This window comes from Rhinoraja longicauda, chromosome 1 (assembly GCF_053455715.1).
Source record: "Rhinoraja longicauda isolate Sanriku21f chromosome 1, sRhiLon1.1, whole genome shotgun sequence".
Taxonomy (NCBI): domain Eukaryota; kingdom Metazoa; phylum Chordata; class Chondrichthyes; order Rajiformes; family Arhynchobatidae; genus Rhinoraja; species Rhinoraja longicauda.
Genome location: NC_135953.1, coordinates 49,161,046 through 49,185,098, shown reverse-complemented (window position 1 = coordinate 49,185,098; position 24,053 = coordinate 49,161,046). Strand labels below are relative to the sequence as shown.

The 24,053-nt window shown below is 42.3% G+C and overlaps 1 protein-coding gene across 3 annotated transcripts in view; it reads right to left on the bottom strand.

Annotated features, from left to right (window-relative positions):
* Window positions 1-24,053, bottom strand: part of ddx4 (DEAD (Asp-Glu-Ala-Asp) box polypeptide 4) — a 74,074-nt gene that overhangs the window by 1,251 nt on the left and 48,770 nt on the right. For all 3 annotated transcript variants that reach the window (XM_078396949.1, XM_078396955.1, XM_078396941.1), the window contains exons 9-18: window positions 23,707-23,748; window positions 21,591-21,733; window positions 17,605-17,757; window positions 15,099-15,253; window positions 13,415-13,544; window positions 12,925-13,091; window positions 11,485-11,630; window positions 10,724-10,823; window positions 6,346-6,616; window positions 3,419-3,526 (exon numbers count right to left, since the gene is read on the bottom strand). In XM_078396949.1, the coding sequence (XP_078253075.1) occupies window positions 3,419-3,526; window positions 6,346-6,616; window positions 10,724-10,823; window positions 11,485-11,630; window positions 12,925-13,091; window positions 13,415-13,544; window positions 15,099-15,253; window positions 17,605-17,757; window positions 21,591-21,733; window positions 23,707-23,748 (1,415 nt within the window). The remainder of the gene's footprint in view (window positions 1-3,418; window positions 3,527-6,345; window positions 6,617-10,723; window positions 10,824-11,484; window positions 11,631-12,924; window positions 13,092-13,414; window positions 13,545-15,098; window positions 15,254-17,604; window positions 17,758-21,590; window positions 21,734-23,706; window positions 23,749-24,053) is intronic.

Here is a 24,053-nt window from a genome sequence, read left to right as displayed (position 1 = left end):
TTCTTCCTCATCTCCGTTCTAAATGGCCTACCCCTTATTCTCAAACTGTGGCCCCTTGCAACTTAATGCAAACCCAAGCCGTGATTTGCTTGATCAATTTGATTTGATGGACTCCCCTTGACCATCTCTTCTAGATGCTGAACGTCAATCAATCAGCAATTTAGTTGGATGTTAAACCTTTGTTAGGAAAGATTCATCTGAACACCAGAATTCTACTTCACTTAAACCTCAGTAGATCAGTCAATCCACCTAGTACATGCCTCTCTTCAACCAGATAATGGACAAACTGTAACTGACAAGGAGAAAGAGGATGGAGAGAGTTTTCACAACAACCAAATTAACTTTTGTGCCTTTGCCAAGCATAATTTCTGCATCCCCATTTTTGTTGATGTTTTATGATCTGCAGTTTAGAGGGGAGATAAAAAAAACCCACACAGATAAACTGAGCTTGGAAAGGACAGGAGAAAAATGCAAGTTCACTGCTAGAAATGTTAGGACGAGGAAGGAAATTAGCAGAATCGGTAAACAATGACCTTGAACACGAGGTAAGGCTGTGTCTAATTAGCTTTGTGGACTGATCAGAGACAAGGGAGGAAGTTCCAAGCAAAGCTGCTCAAGGCCATTTGCAGAGAATAAATGCGGCAAAAAAGGCCATCTGTGCATGCAGGCTTGAGTCCAGCATAATAGGTGTTAAAGGCTGATAATCCCCACCAAGGATATCAGTGCAGGACTCCCTTTAAGCAGGATCTAAGGACCAGCTTTCGATTGTTTTGTGAGAAAGTATTTTCTATCGCCAGATGGTATGGCACAGTGTCGCAGCGGTAGAGTTGCAACTCCACAGACTCGATCCAGAGGTTTGATCCTGATTATGCATGCTGTCTTTCCGTGCTTATATGTTCTCCCTGTGACCGCATGGATTTTCCCTGGGTGCTGTGGTTTCCTCCCACACTCCAAAGACATACAAGTGTGCAGCATAGTGCTGGTGCACGTGGGGATGGCTGGTTGGCGCGGACTCAGTGAGCTGAACGGCATGTTTCCACGTTGTCTCGCTAGAAGTCTAATATGAAAAGTGGGAATGTTTGCTTACAATTGCAGTGTTTGATTCTATTCACAAACTTCAGGAAATGAAACAATCCAGGCCTGGATCCAAGACCTAAGCAACACCCCAATATGCAGAAGGTGCAAGATGCACAGGTAAATTGTCCCTAGTTTGTAGGATAGAACTAGTGTACAGGTGATCGATCGTTGGTCAGCATGGACCAAAGATACCAGAGGAACAAGATAGACCACTCGACCCTAAAAACCATAGTACGTCAAGGCGCCATTTTAGTAGGCAGAAACATTTTAAAAGAAAAATAACAAAAATCTGTGAATTGATAGATGAGATATATTCTGCATTTTAATGGTATAATCACTCATGCTGTTCCACCCAAAACACTGATTACACTGCGAGAGGCATAACGAACAGCAGGTTTTGCCTACTAAAATGGCTCCTTTGCGTACTACACTTCAGTATAGGCAATTTCAAAGGAGTGGTCCATCTTGCTCCTCTAGTATCTTTGCTTGGACAGTGGCCCAAAGGCCCTGTATCTCTAAACTAAACTTGGAGTGACACTGGAAACAATTTACAGTAGCCAATCTCCCAACCAACGTCTCTGAAGGAAATCCACAAACACAGCAAGAAAGTAGAACTCCACAGAACCAGAGGCCAAGATTGAACCAGGGTTATGTAGCCGAAGCAGCATCTCAACTAGTTGTGCCACCATGCTGCCTCACAAGGCTTGGAACTGCTCACAAGACAATGGTGGGAATAACTTCACCAGAAGGACTGCAGCAGTGCAAGGTGGTAAATCACCACCTTCAAGGACCATTGGAAATGGGAAATAAAAATGCTACCAGTGACAAGTTTTAAATGAAAAAGTTCTAAAAATACAATAGGATTTTAAGATCACTAAACGATTTGCCCTCCAATTGCAGATTAAAAAAATATTAAATTTGTTTGACAAGGGAAAATGTCAACCAAAGCTTAAAATCAACCACAATGCAGTAAAGTCCCAAGAACTGCTTGATCCCGTTCTATTATGACATGGGCCTTTACTATTACTATTAAGAGGGAAGCTTTGCTCAATTCAATAGTAAAATAAAGTGTACGCCAAGCAAGGACGTTTTTAAAAGTCTGGTCAAGAAACCTAGCATAAAATTACAGGACAAATTCTCAACATGAAAAGAACACCATATGCAATAAAAAATGCTGGAGGAGTTTGTCAGGCAGCATCTGCAGAAGGAATGGACAGACAGTATTTCTGGTTGGGATCCTTCTTCACACTGATGGTGTTGGGGGGGGGGGGGGGGGGGGGGGGGAGAAGAAAGCTGGAAAGGACCCAGGGGTGGGACAAAGCCTGGTAAGCATAGGTGGATACAGGTGAGGGGGGCGATTGGCAGATGGGTACAGTAACAAAAGCTGGTGATGAAGAGACAATAAAAGGAGTCAGGTAAGGGAAAGGAGGTTTGAAATGTAAAGTTAGAGGAAGGGAAAGGGGGAGATAAAAGGAATAGGAGAACAACATATGGAGGAGGGGAAGAAGCAGGGTGATTAAGGCAGTGAGATGGTAGGAGAAATGTGTATGCTCAAGGATGGGTAGATACTTCACACTAAATAGAACATTTCAGAGGACACTTAAAAAAAATGTTCAAGTTACTATCAAGTACAATGATACAAAAGGAGTGAAATTGCAGATTTTAATTTGCTGTGATAAGTAGACAAGTGGCTTCCATGTTAATGCTTTCAGACTGCAGGGCACCAGTTGTTGCTCAGAAAGCTTCTGCAGGTCGTGGTCAATTAGTTGTAAATTCAGGTGCATGACAGACTTTGGCACAAAAATTGGGATGACAATGCAGTGACTACATGCTGCAATGTCAGGTGAGGGATTTACAGATTAGATGTTTTAAACAGAAGCACTTTCTGATTTATCAAGTGGGCACAATAGATCCTATGGTGCATTAGCTTATATCTCAGGAGATATTCTTATACTAACAAAAATAACACCCGGTCACTATCATATTGAGGAAATGTGTTCCTTGTACATTGACTACCATGAATACAAATTGATTCTGCAAACAAACCAAATACAGCTGCACTTCCTTAAGAATTCTGGCATTCTTTGGCAGGGGAGGAAGAAGAGAGAACGGGCAGACAGCAAAGTAAACCTAAAGTTAGACACTGAACTTAACTAGCAGATTACAGAAACATCCAACTAGGTAGAATGTAAAGCCCATGAGCACAAACTACATAAAGTTTGATGCCAAAGCTGAGTGTTGTGGCCCACAACCTTTGGCAGTAAGAATAAAGTAATACTTGCCATGTAGTCGCATGAGAAAGCAATGTTCCAAATCAGCACATTGTTGAATACATACTAACCTTACGGGTATCTACAGAAGCAAACACTTTTCCAAGGGGACTATGGTAACTGGTCCCATGAGAAGCATAAGCAAATTCTTCTAGCCAGACAGGAACTTCTTGTTGGGCCTACAGAAACAGTAACAACTATAAACATTAAACATGTCATTCTGGGTTGCAATTGTTGGCAAACACTATAAAGTTGTGCTTTACTTCCTACGATCTGTATTCTTAGATAAATCAAATTTGTAATAAGTTCAAAAGATAAGAGGAACAGAGGTTGGCCATTAAGTCTGAGTTTGCTGCACCATTCAAAAAAACCACGGCTGATCCAACATTCCTCAGGTCCACTTGCCTATTCTAACCCATGACCCTTTATTCCTTTACTGATTAGAATTGCAGACTAAAATATACTGTCCACTATAACTTCTTTTGGGAAGAAGTTCATAGATTAGTGACAGACAATAAATTTTACCACAGACGCGACGTAAATAAGCACTCCCTTACTGAGATCATGTCAAATGATTTTGTACTTTCCCAGGAGTGGAACATCTCATCATTTATTCAATCCAGCCTCCCAACAATCTTCTAACTCTTCTGAACTTCAATGAAGGGAGGTTAAACATATTTAATCTTTGAAGGACAAACTCAGAATACCCACTATCATCTGATTTCACCTTCTCTGAACCACCCCACATTTTAAATCAGGGACCAAATTAGTTCACATTACTCAAGATGTGGTCTAGTGCCTCCTACAGCTGCAGTAACACTTCTTTACATTTGTATTCCAACCAAGAAATAATGTCTAGCAACATTAGCCTTCTCAATTGCCTGTCATTCCCTGCACAAAACTTCCCAAATATCTTCATTCCACAGCTTTCAGCAAGTTATTTCCATTGAAATACTGGTGTTTGGTTCTGTCCAAATGAATGACATTTTTCTCCATTACATTCCATTTATCAACTTGTCGTCCATCAATCTCTCAAAGCATACCTCAACTTCTGCTTTTCCTCTCATCTCATCGATTGTTTTAGTCATCCATAAATGTGCCTTATATACTTCCACTTTCTTCCTCCTAGTCATCCATAAATGTGTCTTATATACTTCCACTTTCTTCCTCCAAGCCATAGATACATAATGTAAACAATTTCAGCCCCTTCATTGAATCCCAAGGTATCCAGTTTGGTAACAGGTTGCCAACCTGAAAATGATCCCGTTAGCTATGCGAGGCAATCCTATGACCGTGCCAATTTGTTTACTCCAATAATATTGGCTCTTCTCTTGAGACTTAATGCTGTGTGAAGCACTTGTCAAATGCCTTCTGGAAGTCTAAATATAATACATCTACTAGTTTATCTCTGTACACTGATAAGACTAACTTCAATTTTGTGATAAAATGTCCTCAATGGAGGCAGGCTGATTGCTTAGATTGCAAATCTCAGAAAACAATGCCACGACTTACTTAATAGTGGATTTTGATTCAACAGTTGTTGCTGGACAATTATTAATATGCCTTCAGGCAGCTTGACCATGACTAAAATAATTTTAATTTCTTCATTCCCCATAACTACTTCCCCAATCCAATTCTTTAGGAGGCCAACACATACTAGGTCCTCTGTTCCTCTTTAAGTTTAAAGAAACGTCGTATATTGTTATATGCTTTGCAGAAAAATAAATGGAGGCCAAACCCATCCTGTCATCTGTCCTCTTTCACTGGATTCAGACTTAGGACAAAGTGAGATATCTCCAACTTGGGCCTTCTTATATGTTTTCCCTTTCATCCCGACACTCTCCAGCTTCCTTGGTAGTTTCACCACCCCTTGGAATTTTTCTCCTTACTGCATTCCCTTTTTTCTTAAGTGTCATGAATTACCTCCTTAAGCATCCTCACTGCCTCAGATGAAGAGGACTCTACCTTCATTACATTGTAATTCTTTGCAAGTTAAACGCAGCTACTGACTCCAGTTTCTCCATCTCAAACAGAACATGATTTTCTATCGTGCTATTAACCAAGAGAATGTTTTACACTGGGAGCATTTATTAAACTTGCCTTGTTACCCATCCAAGATGGCCTGTTTCCTGTAAGGAAACTATCCCCAATGCACTTGGTAAATGTATTCCTAAAGCTACTCCTTTCAACCCGATGCACAGGTAGATTAAAGTTCCCACAGCTATCACGTTACCATTATTTGCTGACTGATACCAGTTTTAGTTTGGCGACCATGACATCAATAATCTACCCCAACCATTGTCTCTTTCTCTTAGCTGTTTTTAACTATTTATCCAAATAGACTTTACATGTTCTGAGTCCAGGTAGCTGTGCATGTACTTCATTTCCTATTAACAGTGGTGCACCACCACTTTGATTCTCATTTGTGCTATTAGTTCATCTTATTACAAATGCTTCCTGCATTGAAATACAAGGCCGAGGCACACACCTCTACCAATTCTCCCCTTTCCATACACCCACCCCCCCCCCCCCCCCCTCATACCATGGTCCTACATGTCTCTCAATTTCCCTGCCTACTGCTATTGCATTTGGTAGTTTGCTCTTTCATCTCTTTACTCACCCCCCCCCCCCCAACACTCAGCGTCATCCTGCTGCCATTCCAGTTTAAAATCACTGCAGAACATAAACACCCTCAGATGGACAATGGTTTGGGTACTGTCAAGGCCTCAAGTTCTTACTTGTTCAGATTCCACCAATGTCTCCAAACACATTAATTTAGCTCATCCCCTATTCCCATGCAATAGAAGAACTTAGAGGTCACCATGCCCTAAGAGATTCTGTTTTTTCAATCTCTTTTGAATACGCAACCAAATGTGCAAATTTGATGGACTCAATCCTGAATATAGTGGGAACTGTAATTTAAGGAAAACTGAGGGTCTTGAACCGTGCAAATATTGTTAATGATTCTTTCTACTATCTAAACGTCAGCAGTACTTACATCAGAAAGGACCTTTAACAGGGCACGTGCTATCGGCAAATCTGTATTTGAATCAAAGAAAGATATTGCTTTGCCAACATGTCCACAACGGCCTGTGCGCCCGATGCGATGGACATATTCATCGATGGTGGAAGGTAAATCAAAGTTAATAACATGTTGCACATGCTCAATGTCCAGCCCTCGAGCTGCCACTGCTGTAGCCACCAACACGGGACACTTCCCTGTACGGAAATCACCAAGTGCCATCTCCCTTTCCCGTTGTTCGCGATCACTGCAAAACACATCACAATTGCACAGTGATTTTTTTTAAATCTCCATACCTGGCAAGAATGAGTCACTGCATTTCTAGAATTATGTCAATAATTGCTAATACTTTAAAGATAAATAAATTACAAACTTTAAAATGATCAGACACTCCATTACCTTTCCTAATCAATTCTACAGAATGGAGAGATAAGGTTAATGCAAGGAAATGGAACAGAAATAGATCAAATACTTTTAACAGCAGTCCAAGGACAATGGTGCACATGGCCTACCATTGTTTCAACAAATTATAACAGGAATTGTTGATCACGATTCAGTCTATATATTACAAAACCAGTCTATGCTTAACAAAAAACCCGAGACAATTAAGATATGAATCACCAATTTTCCATCATTTATTCTATTTAAACAGGATCATTCCGAGTCAGCATGGGTTTACGAAGGGGAAATCATGCTCGACAAATCTACTGGAATTTTTTGAGGATGTAACTAGGAAAATTGACAGGGGAGTGTCAGTGGATGTGGTGTACCTCGACTTTCAGAAAGCCTTCGACAAGGTCCCACATAGGAGATTAGTGGGCAAAATTAGAGCACATGGTATTGGGGGGTAGGGTACTGACATGGATAGAAAATTGGTTGACAGACAGAAAGCAAAGAGTGGGGATAAATGGGTCCCTTTCGGAATGGCAGGCAGTGACCAGTGGGGTACCGCAAGGTTCGGTGCTGGGACCCCAGCTATTTACGATATACATTAATGACTTAGATGAAGGGATTAAAAGTACCATTAGCAAATTTGCAGATGATACTAAGCTGGGGGGTAGTGTGAATTGTGAGGAAGATGCAATAAGGCTGCAGGGTGACTTGGACAGGTTGTGTGAGTGGGCGGATACATAGAAGATGCAGTTTAATGTAGATAAGTGTGAGGTTATTCACTTTGGAAGTAAGAATAGAAAGGCAGATTATTATCTGAATGGTGTCAAGTTAGGAAGAGGGGATTTTCAACGAGATCTGGGTGTCCTAGTGCATCAGTCACTGAAAGGAAGCATGCAGGTACAGCAGGCAGTGAAGAAAGCCAATGGAATGTTGGCCTTCGTAACAAGAAGAGTTGAGTATAGGAGCAAAGAGGTCCTTCTACAGTTGTACCGGGCCCTGGTGAGACCGCACCTGGAGTACTGTGTGCAGTTTTGGTCTCCAAATTTGAGGAAGGATATTCTTGCTATTGAGGGCGTGCAGCGTAGGTTCACTAGGTTAATTCCCGGAATGGCAGGACTGTCGTATGTTGAAAGGCTGGAGCAATTAGGCTTGTATACACTGGAATTTAGAAGGATGAGGGGGGATCTTATTGAAACATATAAGATAATTAGGGGATTGGACACATTAGAGGCAGGAAACATGTTCCCAATGTTGGGGGAGTCCAGAACAAGGGGCCACAGTTTAAGAATAAGGGGTAGGCCATTTAGAACGGAGATGAGGAAGAACTTTTTCAGTCAGAGAGTGGTGAAGGTGTGGAATTCTCTGCCTCAGAAGGCAGTGGAGGCCAGTTCGTTGGATGCTTTCAAGAGAGAGCTGGATAGAGCTCTTATGGATAGCGGAGTGAGGGGGTATGGGGAGAAGGCAGGAACAAGGTACTGATTGAGAGTGATCAGCCATGATCGCATTGAATGGCGGTGCTGGCTCGAAGGGCTGAATGGCCTACTCCTGCACCTATTGTCTATTGTCTATACCAGAATACAAAGCCAAGACACACCACTTTATTCAATATTAAATTAATTTTCTTCCCACGCCAATGTGCACACCATCAACTCAACATAGTTAGATGCAGCAACAAAATATGGACATATCAGCTTACTAAATAACAAGTCACTTCAATGGTTCAATGATGTGGTGCTAATTATTTAGAAAATAGCCTGGGGCAGAGGAAGATGATTCAATTATGCAACCAAAGATGACAGAACTGTCAGGCTTGGAGAAAGTTAGATTTACTTTGCATAATAAACTTCATTGAGCTGACAGATCTGAAGATGTCAATGGTCATTTGGGCAAGTACGAATGAATGGATTGACCATATATCAAATCAAAACTGAAGTAGCTCACAGCTTGATTAAAATCATGTTTGAATTGCTGGTTTTCTTTTGGATTTAACCAAACACAGAGGAGAAAAATGAACCATATGCACCCATTTCCCCTTTCCAAAACAAATGGGTATCACCCTCAACCTCAAAACAACATTGTGAGTTGGATAGAAGGTGGTGCAGGTAGGCTACATGCAATACAAAATTAAACATAATTTTAAGGAACCAGTTGATAATGTAGCCCAAAATAATCAAACTCTGAAAGGTGCGGACAGAATCAAGTAACTTGAAATGCAATGTGGTGGTCTGCTCGAAAAAAAAAAAGATTTTGTGCTTCATTAGCAGTGTCCAAAGAACATAGTGCTAAGCATTTACAAACCATTGATTGGGCCCCATACGAGAGGTTAGTTGTCAACCCTGGACACAATACTTCAAAATATTTATCAACTTTGAGACATTAATTGCTTAAGTTTTAAAGATGAATGACCCTTGTTATTTAGACACTGGAAAACAGAGGTTGTTAAACAAGGGCTGCCACTGAGGTCTAATGAGCCAACGGATTTCCTGTGCTGTATCATTCCTGGACTCTCAAGGTTAAATCTTCTCCAGATGGCTCCCATCCAAAAACATTTCCTTCAAGCTGACTTTATCAAGGAAACACGATTCTGGTCCATGACCTCTCTCCTGCAACCCCAGACAAATTGTTTACCGACCAAAAACAAGACATAGACTTGACAAAGTAAGAGTTTAAGGGGATTTGATCCACAGTTTTTTAAACTAGTGAGATATCTGGAATACACTGCCAAAAAGAACCTAGTGGAATCAGATACAATTTCATTTATTCAGATGGAGTTAGACATTCACATTGACAAGCCACAGATCGATGACAGTCCAACTACATTCTACCTCTATCCCGCCCACTCCCGACATCAGTCTGAAGAAGGGTCTCAATCCGAAATGTCACCCATTCCTTCTCTCCAGAGATGCTGCCTGTCTCGCTGAGTTACTCCAGCATTTTGTGTCTACCTTCGATTTAAATCAGCACCTGCAGTTATTTCCTTAGATAGATATGATTCAAATGCTGGCAAGTAGGATTAATGTTAGTGGACAGAGGCTGGCATGTACTAGTGGGCCAGAAGACCAATTACTGTGTTATATAATTCTGATTTTCTGGCATCGAAAAAAGAGCATTGCCATTGCTATCTCATATCCCTCTGATCTCTGGACATACACGCTTGAACCACTCCAGGAAATAGCTGACCAGAATTAGAACATTTAAGCTAGAATTTTGGATTCTCTTCAAGTGGAATCAAAAAACAACGACCCAAATTTGAAAATATGCAAAATAACAGAAACCCTTAAAAAGGCCAGATGACCTAACTGAAGTTGGAGAATACTTTTAATTTCGTAACCTTTTCATGGTAAGTCTTTCATTATCACTGGGTCAAAGTCTAGAAAATCATGTACCCAACAGATGCTTCAATAAAGTCTAGAGCAATTCAACACAATGAATAACAGCCAGTGTTCAAATGGCAATTATAGATACATAATTGTTAGCCTTTGCCGCTAGCAAAAAAATAGAATTACAAAATTCTGATCAAAGGACCAAACAGAAACCAGTTGGTGCAATAGAATTCAGTCAAAATGAAAGCATTTAGTAATGGGTCAAGAGGGATTCAATGAGAAAGCAAGTGAAACCAGGCAAACACTATTTCTCAATTCCTTTCTAATTCTGGAGGTGCTTTCCACTGTGGCATGAATACAACCCAAATGTTGTTAAAAAACAGTCGTAGCTACTCCCAGGGCAATGAACATTTCAAGCTTGCTGGTTTAGGTAGAATTTAAGTCCAGGCTTGATATGTTTAAAATATTAATTGTTACTTGAAGTTTAATACATCTAGAAGTCGTTTTTCTTTTTAAATGACAAAGTTAGCATCTAAAAGAAAGTACATCACAGCACTGGAGCTAACTAAAATCTGAGAATCATTATTCCTGATGGAAAAGACAAGAAAATGCAAAATATAAAAAACTTAAAACCTTACCCATGAATACTTGTTGTAGGGAACTTTTCTTGACAGAGGAAAGTAGCAAGAAAGTCAGCTTTCCTCTTGGTGTCGACAAAGACCATAGCTCGTTCATTACCTAGGAAATTATACTAAGATAGTTAAAATGTTTTCCGACAGGTCACAAATGACCAAATATTGGGTTAATAGCTAATATTTATCTTTGATAAAAACAGCCAGACTCCAAAATAATTAATTACAATTTAAAAAAAAAACAATAGTCAAGTATTTATTTTAAACAAGCTGCAAACCAAAAACCATGCGAGATGGCAGGTCAAAACCAGTATATTTGACATTAGTTGCTTACTGCAGTTTTCCCAGCTTTTTAAACTGTTGCTACCTGATAAAACCGCTCACTTGGCTTTTGCTCCAGGGATACCAATCTTCCTAATTTTCACCTTGGATCACATAATAACAAAGATAAAAGGACCATATAGCTAAAACCAGATGCCTAATTAAAGACTGCAAATAGTTTGGTAAAAGCTGAATGATACAAACAAACAAAATTTACACCTGCATCCTTAGGGTTACCTTGTCAGGGTTAGTTTTTCATTTGTTTCATCCAGAATTACACACAAATCTGTCTTTTTGACAAATTTAATGTCAGCAAAATAAGAGATCAAACGATTTTAATAGGCCTCATCATCTCACCCAACAAGCATCCAAATATTGAGATTTTTTTGCTCCTCTCTTTGCAGTGGATCATAGATGGACAGCTCATTATTAAAGGATAGACTCACCTATGTTGGTGAGGATTTCGACCAATTTGTTCCTTTTGGAATACTGGTCGACTTGAAGTATGGATTGCTGTACGTCACCACAGGCTCCTCCCACTTGACCAACAGCAAGGAACAAATAATCACTCTTCATGAAGTCTGCAGCCAACCTGAAGAAAACCGGAAATTATGAAAATTAGCAGTTAGTAGTGGTTAAGTTACTAAACTAATAAACCAAAGGCAGGGACGGGGAAAAAAACAGCCGAGAATTCAAATGCCACTACAGTAGCTGTGAAAAGTAAAATACAGATTCTAGTGAAATTGATCTGCATTTAGTCACACAAAGGCTTGCAACCATCTTCCTGCGAGTTGGCAGCACATGGCGCAGCAGTACTGCTTCTGTCTTACAGCACCAGAGACACTGGTTCGATCCCGACTACGGGTGCTGTCTGTATGGAGTTTGTATGTTCCACGTGACCTGTGTAGGTTTTCTCCAAGATCTTTGGTTTCCTCCCACACGCCAAAGATACAGGTTTGTAGGTTCATTGGCTTGGCGTAAATGTAAAATTGTCCCTAATGTGTGGTGGGTAGTATTAATGTGTGGGGATCAGTGATCAGTGTGAACTCGGTGGGCCGAAGGGCCTGTTTCCACACTGTAACTCTAAACTAAACCTAAAGCAGTTCATACCTGAAGATATCTGCAAACATGGTCAATTACCAATTAAGGTCCACCAATTCATATTTTTGATGGTGGGAATGCTTAAAGCAATTTAGTCAGTGTCCTGACTGAAATCACTATGAATGTTTGAAATAAGATAACAGATTCCTTGCTGTTGTTTAAAGGATAATGTGCTTTGCCCTATTCTGGTCTTGGTACCTAGCATTACCGATAATTTAATGTGTTACTGATTACGGTATATTTGCGTTACCGCAAAAATTGGTCTGTAATGCTGCAGCAAGAATTTAATTGCTCAGTTCCTGGTACAATTAAACACTCGAGTCTTGAATATTCCAAACCAACACGAGTGATTCTATTTATTAAGCAAAAACAGTTGCTGCAGACGAGAAGACTGAATAACTACTACCCTATAAATTCAGGAGCACAACCACAAAAATTGTACCACTGAATTATGTTTAAATGCTGCTAAACTCCTCCAAGTTGCAAAGATAAGGTCAACTGTGTCATCGACAATGAACGAGGCGAGGCCGCAGTCATCTTGCAAAAACTGTCAAGTGTTGACTCAATTTGTTTGTTAAAAGAACCATTGCCTAGAGACCAAATAAAAGCTAGCTTCATTTTAGAGTATGGATTAAGGACTGAAGAACATTTCATACAAATGTGGACACACAAGTATAATAGAACTTCAAAAATATAAAGGCAAGAGGTCAATTTACATTAAGCTTGCTTAATCTTTCAAAAGATAACCATGCTTAGCATTATTTTTGCGTTATGTTGCATTTTACCTCTGAATCTCTTCAGGAAAGGTGGCACTAAACATCAAAGTCTGCCGATTTTGCTTCAGTGTCATGCCAAACGAGTCAACTAGTTTCCGCATATCTGGCTCAAATCCCATATCCAGCATGCGATCTGCTTCATCCAATATTAAGTACTGTACCTTACCAAGGCCAACCTTGAAAGCAAAAACTTTGAGATCAGCATGGCTAATCATACATTGTTCACAAAATGTGTTAATAGTATATGCAAAGATGACAAGGAAAATGTTAATGCATTATTACAGTGAAGTCCTGTTAAGAATGACACCTCACCTAGTAACACAAAAACATCTGAATTTTCCCTCTGTGGAAACTCTGCTTTTGCACTTTGACTTTAAAAGGAATATTAAATGTACAATAAAGAATCAGCATCACGTTCGAGGCAGCAGCCTGGCAAACTTGCCAATACCCAACAATAAATTGTGCACCAAAAACTTGTTGAAAATGACAGATCTCTTACTTTTGCTTTAGAGATAATATCCAAAAGTCTTCCTGGAGTGCCACATAAAATATTACAGCCTTGTAAAACCTGGCGGATTTGATGTCCTATACTTGTTCCTCCGTACACGACAACAGGTCTCACAACAGTTCTGAACAAGTGGGGGAGGAAGGAATATAAAAGATGATAAGCAATCAAAAATTCACATCAGCAAACAGTTCTGAAGCAAATTTTACTCAATTTTAGACCCGTTATTTTATCAATCTTTAGAAAATCTCCAATCATTGCTGCAACGTAGCTTATCCACTCCATCTTTGATTGGACACAAGACAATGCATGAAGAGATCATGCTCCAGAATAAACTTTGTGCAAAGATGGTAAAAATTTCAGGCTTTTAAAAAAAGGAATATCTCTTCCCCCCCCCACCCCGAAAAAAACACAGCAATCCTGTTCAAGCACAGAAATTCTTATCAATACATTAGCCCGAGGCATGAAAATGGCAAATAATGCAAACGTCTGTTGGAGAAAGGACAAGGACAAACTTCTCAGTGGCCACTGGGTAGTTTACTGTTGACTACAAATTCTGGACAAATTAACTCCCAATTATACCAACAGTTAGCTCACTGTTCAAAAGTTGACTCAAACAGTTGTGCATTTTTCAGCAGTTTTGTCTATTATACCAAGTATGTGCACACTTTTCATTAATTTAATTATATTTAACAATATACATTAATGACTTGGATGAAGGGATTAAAAGTACCATTAGCAAATTTGCAGATGATACAAAGCTGGGTGGTAGTGTGAAGTGTGATGAGGATGCTATGAGGTTGCAGGGTGACTTGGACAGGTTGTGTGAGTGGGCGGATGCATGGCAGATGCAGTTTAATGTGGATAAGTGTGAGGTTATCCACTTTGGTGGTAAGAATAGGAAGGCAGAGTATTATCTGAATGGTGTCAAGTTAGGAACAGGGGATGTACAACGAGATCTGGGTGTCCTAGTGCATCAGTCACTGAAAGGAAGCATGCAGGTACAGCAGGCAGTGAAGAAAGCCAATGGAATGTTGGCCTTCAACACAAGAGGAGTTGAGTATAGGAGCAAAGAGGTCGTTCTGCAGTTCTACAGGGCCCTAGTGAGACCACACCTGGAGTACTGTGTGCAGTTTTGGTCTCCAAATTTGAGAAGGGATATTCTTGCTATTGAGGGCGTGCAGTGTAGGTTTACTAAGTTAATTCCCGGAATGGCGGGACTATTATATGTTGAAAGACTGGAGCGACTAGGCTTGTATACACTGGCATTTAGAAGGATGAGAGGAGATCTTATCGAAACGTATAAGATTATTAAGGGGTTGGACAAATTGGAGGCAAGAAACATGTTCCCAATGTTGGGGGAGTCCAGAACAAGGGGCCACAGTTTAAGAATAAGGGGTAGGCCATTTAGAACTGAGATGAGGAAAAAACTTTTTCAGTCAGAGAGTTGTGAATCTGAATTCTCTGTCTCAGAAGGCAGTGGAGGCCAATTCTCTGAATGCATTCAAGAGAGAGCTAGATAGAGCTCTTAAGGATGGCGGAGTCAGGGGGTATGGGGAGACGGCAGGAACGGGGTACTGATTGAGAATGATCAGCCATGATCACATTGAATGGCGGTGCGGGCTCAAAGGGCCGAATGGCCTCCCTTGCACCTATTGTTTATTGTCTATTTACTTACCCATAAGAAAACTTTCTAGCTTCCAGATATATCTGATTGATTAGTTCACGTGTTGGAGCTACGATGATCACTTCTGGTTCCTGAAGGTCCTTGAATTGACTGCCTGCTGCGTTGCCTCTGAGCAGCATTTCTATTATTGGCAATAAGAAAGCGGCCTACGGCAATTACACAGAAAAGAAAACACACTGATTTAATAAAACCAAGAGGAAGAGCTTCAACTTACCTCAGAGCTTGGGGGAGGGAGAGAAGAAAGCTGAAGCTTAGGGATACAACATGGAAATAGGCCCTTCAGTCCATGCCGACCAATCACTTGTTCATACTAATTGTATGTTATCCAACTTTCACATCCACTCCCTACGCACAATGGCAATTTAGGGGCCTATTAATCTATAACCTTGTCTCTGGAATGTTGAAGCAGCTATAGGAAACCCACATGGTCACAGGATGAATGTGCAAAGTCCACACAGACAGCACCCACGGTCAGGATCGAACACGGCTCTTGGGAGTTGACGTAGCAGCTCTACCACCTGTGCCATTGCACTGCTCAAATGTGTTTTCAGCTAGCAGCTATGACTAATAAAGCATTTTTATCAGAATATGTTGCATGCCGTTACACAACTAAAACCTAAATAAACGTTATGGTAGATATGGGAGTATGGCAAGATGATTATCTTTCAATGTAAGGAAACAGCTACAGGTATTAACTTCAGTGCAGTATGGTTAATTAAGATGCACACAGTGCAATTGACATTGGCTGGGCAGCTATCATGTACCAGATCAATGCAAACATTTAAATGATTAAGCACAGATGCAACTGCATGAAATCAGCACACAGATTTGTTTCTAATAGTGATAGTGTTGAACAAGGATGTAGTTACAAGATGGTGGTTTTTAAATGAGGTGTGTGGGACTTTCGTCTTATGGAGGGTGTCAAATCTCTGGAATTCTCAGCCCTGTAGATCGAGGGGTTATATCATTCGAGGCCTTTAAAGAAAATAAATATATATATAAGAGTGGTGCTCTGAGGAACTGGACAGAATAGGAGCAAGAGATAGGACAGATCAGTGACAATCATGTTGAATACAGTCAGTCTTGAGGGGCTTGCTGCTATTTGCATGCTTTGTTATCTATCTAAATATCTATATATTATCTTATCTATCTATATATATTATTATATTACTAAAACTCTGTCCGTGTGTATGTGTGTTTGTGCACACCATAACTTTGCTGCTTCGCACAGCCAAAACGGTACACCATAGCTCCACAATTTTTGCACGTTACTCACCATTATCCTGGGCATAATGTCTAACAACTGTCATTCAAATTGAGGGGGTGGGGGGGGGGGGGGGGAAAGGGAGACAGTCGGGGGGGAAAGGGGGACAATGGGGGGGGGGGAAAGGGGGACAATGGGGGGGGAAAGGGGGACAATGGGGGGGGAAAGGGGGACAGTGGGGGGAACGGAGATGGGAGCGGGGACGGCGGGGGGGAGCGGGGACGGCGGGGGGGGGAGCGGGGACGGCGGGGGGGAGGGGGGACAGCGGGGGGGAGGCGGGGACAGCGGCGGGGGAGCGGGGACAGCGGGGGGGGGAAGCGGGGACGGAGCGGGGACAGCGGGGGGGGAGCCGGGACAGTGGGGGGGGAGCCGGGACAGCGGGGGCGGAGACAGTGGGGGGGGGAGCGGGGACAGTGGGGGGGAGCGGGGACAGTGGGGGGGAGCGGGGACAGTGGGGGGAGCGGGGACAGTGGGGGGGAGCGGGGACAGTGGGGGGGAGCGGGGACAGTGGGGGGGAGCGGGGACAGTGGGGGGGAGCGGGGACAGTGGGGGGGAGCGGGGACAGTGGGGGGGAGCGGGGACAGTGGGGGGGAGCGGGGACAGTGGGGGGGAGCGGGGACAGTGGGGGGGAGCGGGGACAGTGGGGGGGAGCGGGGACAGTGGGGGGAGCGGGGACAGTGGGGGGAACGGGGACAGTGGGGGGAACGGGGACAGTGGGGGGAACGGGGACAGTGGGGGGAACGGGGACAGTGGGGGGAACGGGGACAGTGGGGGGAACGGGGACAGTGGGGGGAACGGGGACAGTGGGGGGAACGGGGACAGTGGGGGGAACGGGGACAGTGGGGGGAACGGGGACAGTGGGGGGCAGGAGAGAGTGGGGGGCAGGAGAGAGTGGGGGTGGCGGTCAGGGGAGAGGGGAATAGGGGTGAGGAGGGTGGAATGGGGTGAAGGGAGGGCTGGGGGACTGGGGGTGGGGGCAGGGGAGGAGCAAGTTGGGGTGGGCCAGTGGGGGGTAGGATGGGGCATAAGAGGGATTGAATGTGGGGGGGGGGGGGGGGAATTGAGGGTGCTACACCAATACAGGAGACTTTGGGTCCAGGGATCACACTCAGTCACCCTCTCCCCTTCCCTGCGAGGAATGGACCCAACGGGTCCATTTGGTCTAGTAAGATTTAAAAATGATAAGCGTGGTTAATGCTTCAAGTTGATAAGCTTCCTTTTTCTATTACTCACTGTTTTTCCAGAGCCTGTTTGAGCACACGCCATCAAATCCCGACCAGAAAGCACAATTGGAATCCCATGCTTCTGAACTGGTGTAGGCTTCAGATAACCAGCCTTGTCTATATTCTTGTTCAAGGTTTCGCACAAATGAGCTTCATCAAATGTCTAGAGGGGAAAATATGTAAATTGTTTTTTTACACTGGATGTGGCAATTGCACGCACCTTCATTCCAGTTTATTAAAGATTTCTAGTACTAACCATTCCAAGCCAAGTGTGAAACAGTTAAGACATTTCTGTTATGGACACGAGAGGGGATGAAAAAGATGTGAGCAACAAGGGAGACATAGAAAATAGGTGCAGGAGTAGGCCATTTGGCCCTTCGAGCCTGCACCACCATTCAATATGATCATGGCTGATCATCCAGCTCAGTAACCTGTACCTGCCTTCTCTCCATACCCCCTGATCCCTTTAGCCACAAGGGCCACATCTAACTCCCTCTTAAATATAGCCAATGAACTGGCCTCAACTACCTTCTGTGGCAGAGAATCCCACAGACTCACCACTCCCTGTGTGAAGAAATGTTTTCTCATCTCGGTCCTAAAAGACTTTCCCCTTATCCTTAAGCTGTGACCCCTGGTTCTGGACTCCCCCAACATCGGGAACAATCTTCCCGCATCTAGCCTCTCCAACCCCTTAAGAATTTTATATGTTTCTATAAGATCCCCCCTCAGTCTTCTAAATTCCAGCGCGTATAAGCCTAGTCTATCCAGTCTTTCTTCATATGAAAGTCCTGCCATCCCAGGGATCAATCTGGTGAACCTTCTCTGTACTCCCTCTAAGGATAGAATGTCTTTCCTCAGATTAGGAGACCAAAACTATACACAATACTCCAGGTGCGGTCTCACCAAGGCCCTGTACAACTGCAGCAGAACCTCCCTGCTCCTATACTCAAATCCTCTTGCTATGAATGCTAACATACCATTCGCTTTCTTCACTGCCTGCTGCACCTGCACGCTTGCTTTCAATGACTGGTGCACCATGACACCCAGGTCACGTTGCATCTCCCCTTTTCCTAATTGGTCACCCTTCAGGTAATACTCTGCTTTCCTGTTCTTGCCGCCAAAGTGGATAACCTCACATTTATCTACATTATATTGCATCTGCCATGCATTTGCCCACTCGCCTAATCTATCCAAGTCACTCTGCAGCCTCCTAGCATCCTCCTCGCAGCTAACACTGCCACCCAGCTTCGTGTCATCCGCAAACTTAGAGATGTTGCATTCAATTCCCTTGTCCAAATCATTAATATATATTGTAAATAACTGGGGTCCCAGCACTGAGCCTTGTGGTACCCCACTAGTCACTGCCTGCCATTCTGAAAAGGACCCGTTTATTCCTACTCTTTGCTTCCTGTCCGCCAACCAATTCTCTATCCACCTCAACACTGAACCCCCAATACCGTGTGCTTTAAGTTTGTACACCAATCTCCTATGTGGGACCTTGTCGAAGGCCTTCTGAAAGTCCAGATATAACACATCGACTGGTTCTCCCTTATCCATTCTACTAGTTACATCCTCGAAAAATTCTATAAGATTCGTCAGACATGATTTGCCTTTCATAAATCCATGCTGACTTTGTCCGATGATTTCACCACTTTCCTAATGTGATGTTATCACATCTTTAATAACTGACTCTAGCATTTTCCTCACTACCGATGTTAGGCTAACTGGTCTATAATTCCCCGTTTTCTCTCTCCCTCCCTTTTTAAAAAGTGGGGTTACATTAGCTACCCTCCAGTCCTCAGGAACTACTCCAGAATCTAAAGAGTTTCGAAAAATTATCACTAATGCATCCACTATTTCTGGGGCTACTTCCTTAAGCACTCTGGGATGCAGCCTATCTGGCCCTGGGGATTTATCTGCCTTTAATCCATTTAATTTACCTAACACCACTTCCCGACTAACCTGGATTTCCCTCAGTTCCTCCATCTCATTAGACCCCCGGTCCCCTGCTATTTCCGGCAGATTGTTTATGTCTTCCTTAGTGAAGACAGAACCAAAGTAGTTGTTCAATTGGTCTACCATCTTCTTGTTCCCTATGATCGATTCACCCGTTTCCGACTGCAAGGGACCTACATTTGTCTTAACTAGTCCTTTTCTCTTCACATATCTATAAAAGCTTTTGCAGTCAGTTTTTATGTTCCCTGCCAGTTTTCTCTCATAATCTATTTTCCCTTTCCTAATTAAGCCCATTGTCCTCCTCTGCTGGACTCTGAATGTCTCCCAGTCCTCTGGTATGCTACTTTTTCTGGCTAATCTGTATGCTTCATCTTTTGTTTTAATACTATCCTTGATTTCCCTTGTTAACCACGGATGCACTACCTTTCCTGGTTTGTTCTTTTGTCAAACTGGGATGAACAATTGTTGTAGTTCATCCATGCGATCTTTAAATGCCTTCCATTGCGTGTCCACCGTCAACCCTTTAAGTATCAATTGCCAGTCTATCTTGGACAATTCACGTCTCATACCCTCAAAGTTACCTTTCTTTAAGTTCAGAACACTTGTTTCTGAATTGACTTTGTCACTCTCCATCCTAATGAAGAACTCTACCATATTATGATCACTCTTGCCCAAGGGGCCTCGCACAACAAGACTGCTAACTAACCCTTCCTCATTACTCAATACCCAGTCTAGAATGGCCTAGACTGTTGGTTCCTCGACATGTTGGTTTAGAAAACCATCTCGCAAACATTCCAAGAAATCCTCTTCCTCAGCACCCCTGCCAATTTGGTTCACACAATCTATATGTAGATTGAAGTCACCTATTATAACTGCTGCACCTTTGATGCACGCATTTCTAATTTCCTGTTTGATGCCATCCCCAACCTCACTACTGCTGTTAGGTGGACTGTACACAACTCCCACTCGTGTTTTCTGCCCCATAGTGTTTCGCAGCTCTACCCATATCGATTCCACATCCTCCGAGCTAATGTCCTTCCTTCCATTGCGTTAATCTCCTCTCTAATCAGCAACGCTAGCCCACCTCCTTTTCCTTTCTGTCTATCCCGCCTGAATATAGAATATCCCTGGATGTTGAGCTCCCAGCCCTGGTCACCCTGGAGCCATGTCTCCATAATCCCAACTATATCATAATCATTAATAACTATCTCCACATTTAATTCATCCACCTTATTACGAATACTCCTTGCATTGAGACACAAAGCCTTCAGGCTTGTTTTTATAACACTCTTGTCCCTTATATATTTATGTTGCAAAGTGGTCCTTTTTGATTTTTGCCCTGGATTTGTCTGCCTGCCACGTTTACTTTTCACCTTGTTACCTATTGTTTCTACCCTCATTTTATACCCCTCTGTCTCTCTGCTCTTGTTCCCATCCCCCTGCCATATTAGTTTAAATGACCCAAAGCAAAAGTGCACACAGTGCCCATGGACAGCTTTGATCCAACCTCCCACAAAGCTCTGATAAGGTCAACTAGTTTGCTGTAATTTTGACCAGAAACTCAAATGTTTAAGTGACAGCAAATTAAAATCATGCCAGAAATAAAAATTGAATACTGCCAAAACAAATTTAGAACTTTAACAATTTAAAGCAGTAGTAAGTATCTGAAATCATTTGTGTGATGGTCACCATTGAGATGGAGGTATTAATTTTCCTTATGCCATTATTTAATGCGATTGGTAATTATAAGTGTACCAGCAAAGTCTCAAATGAAGAGACGGATGATACTTTTAAAAGGCTCAAGCAATATTAAAATCACAACTGCAAAGGAGGACAACGCAAAACATTATACTTCATTCAATTCATTATCGAACCCAAACAAGCTCCGGAGAAAAAGTACATTAAAAAATAGTTTATGAACAATAAAAAAGACATTGCAAATCACCAGCGAGTGACTTACAGACCAAATATATGCGATCTGAAACTTTACTGAGCAGTTAAGAGAGCCCCACAACCTCAAAGATGTCACTCAGTACCAACCAGTATCGCAGGTGGGACATTGAATCCTGAAACATCCACAAGAATTTCATCATATTTATCAAAGTTAATCCCAGTTTGATAGCGAGCAAAAATGGCATTTTCTTCTTCAGGTGGCGGCGGAGGGACATAGGTCACTTTGGGACCTTAAAGAAATGCAGAAACCAGATTTAAGTAAAACATGCAATGCAATTGAGTAGAGCCATTTTCTTTGCTTGCTGAGTATGCAAGTCTCCATGCAAGTGCAGGAGTACCCCCAAAAAGACTGCAACAGTTCAAAATGAAAGCTTCTGAACGGGCAATTAGTGATGAACAATTACTGCAGGACCTGCCAGTAGCAGACAACTGCAATAATATACACAGTGGCATCAACCACCTTGGAGGATAGACGTGCAGTTGCCCTAAATAATTAACTAGTATGTTTTGGTAAGCAGAACAACATAATTCAGGGAACAAGCCTGACCTGATAATGCAAACAAACAAGAATCAGATTCAGATGAATTAGGCTCACATGGGGCATTGAACGTATCATGCGGGAATGTTGAACGAAATGGCTGTACTCTGTACTCTAAACTGTATGCAAGTCAGCCAAGGCAAGATTTAGCCACGATTCCCACTCACTGACTTATTCAATGAAGACCAAAACTTCTACAGGTGCACCATAGAAAGCCTAGTTGGGTTGCACCACAGCTTGATTTGGGATCAGTTCTGCCCATCTCAGTCCATGAGGGTTTTTCATTCCATCATATTTTCCCACCATTGATTCCATCTGCAATTCACACTGCCTTGGAAAAACAGCTAGCATAATCAAAGACTCATCCCAGCCTCATCCCCTGCTCCAGTCCAGCGGAAAGTACAGAAGCTTGGTGCATGTGCCAGACTCAGGAACAGATTGTTCCCCTTTGTAATGAGGTTTCTGAACAGTACTTCCGCAGGCTAGGTTACTGTCTGATTCCCTCTACCTCATTGTGGATATTGGATTTGCTCTACTCACTGTATAATTTCTACTCAACTATGGGTAGGGAAAGCAAGCACATTCAAGATTCAAATTCAAAGGGTTATCCAATAGAAACACCATCTTTGGATGTTCAATGGAAAAAAATTCCTGGCACCATTGACAGAAATACATAAATCACTTCCGATTTCTAGCCCACGTTTCTCAATTACAAACACAAAAAAAATTAACATTGCTATTTGGAAAACCTAGCACTTATTTAAATCAATATACTTCAAAAATAAGTTACCAAAAACAGATCACAGCATTGTCTTTATTAAACCTGGTTGAAAGCATTCGATTAACCTTGAATTCTTTCATCACCTGGTGGCACCCGCAATGGCCGCCTCGACAACAGTCCATCTCATCCCTTCCTTTGTTGCTTTTTGTATGTGTTAAATGTTTTAGTGTTCTTTAGCTTGTTTCATATGGGGGTGGGGGAAACTTTAAATCTCTTACCTCGACGGAGATGCGATTTTTTCCCGTATCGTACCTCTGTCCGCACTGCGGCCTAACATCGAGGAGCTGGCGGCCTCTGCTGGAGACCGACCTGAGCTCCAACCGCAGGAGCCTGCGGACTTTAACATCGTGGAGCTCGCGGTTCCTGGTTTGAGACCGACTTCGGGAGCTCCAAGCCGCGGGAGGTTCGACCGCCCCGACCGCAGAAGAGGAAGATTATACTTTATTGCCTTCCCACAGCGAGGAATGTGGAGAATCCACTGCTGTGGATGTTTATGTTAACCTTTATGTATTTGTGTGTCTTGTTGTGCTGTTTTTAGTCTGGCTGTAAATGGTAATTCGAGATTCACTGTACCTTAATTGGTACACGTGACAATAAGCTGGCCTTTGAACTTTTGTACCATATTTGCTAGAAGTTCGATTAAAATTAGAAAATCGTGGAAATAATAAAACAACCGACAGTAACTAGAGAATGAATCCATTCAAGGAAAGCAGTCTTAACTAAGAAAATGCCCATGATACAAAATTGTTGGCAAGTGAAATATATCCATGACCATTGCGAATAGTGTAAAGTCATCTTCAAATTTCTACGCTAAAGATGCTGCCAAACTTGTTAAATATTTCTAGATTTACAATACAACCTGCTTTTCCGGCCTCAAGTAATACCTTGGTTTTTACTGTCACCGACATTGTCAGAATCCCATTGACCTGTAAATAAACAAAATTGTTTACATGAGAAAACTGAAGAGAAAGCAAATGCTGGGATTTTAAATCTGGAAAAACTCAGCAGCTCAAACCGCATTTGGGGAGGAACAGGCGACTGTACAGTCCTGATATAATGTCTCAATCAAAAAAGTCAACACCTTTTATCTCCACAGATGTTGCTTGATGCACTGTTCATCCAGTGCTAGAAAAAAAAATTACAAGTGCATTGAAGTTGGGTTTTAACTTGACTTGGCATGGTAGGGGCGAGGGCAACTGTTCAGGTGATGAAGACAGGAAGAAAACAGCAA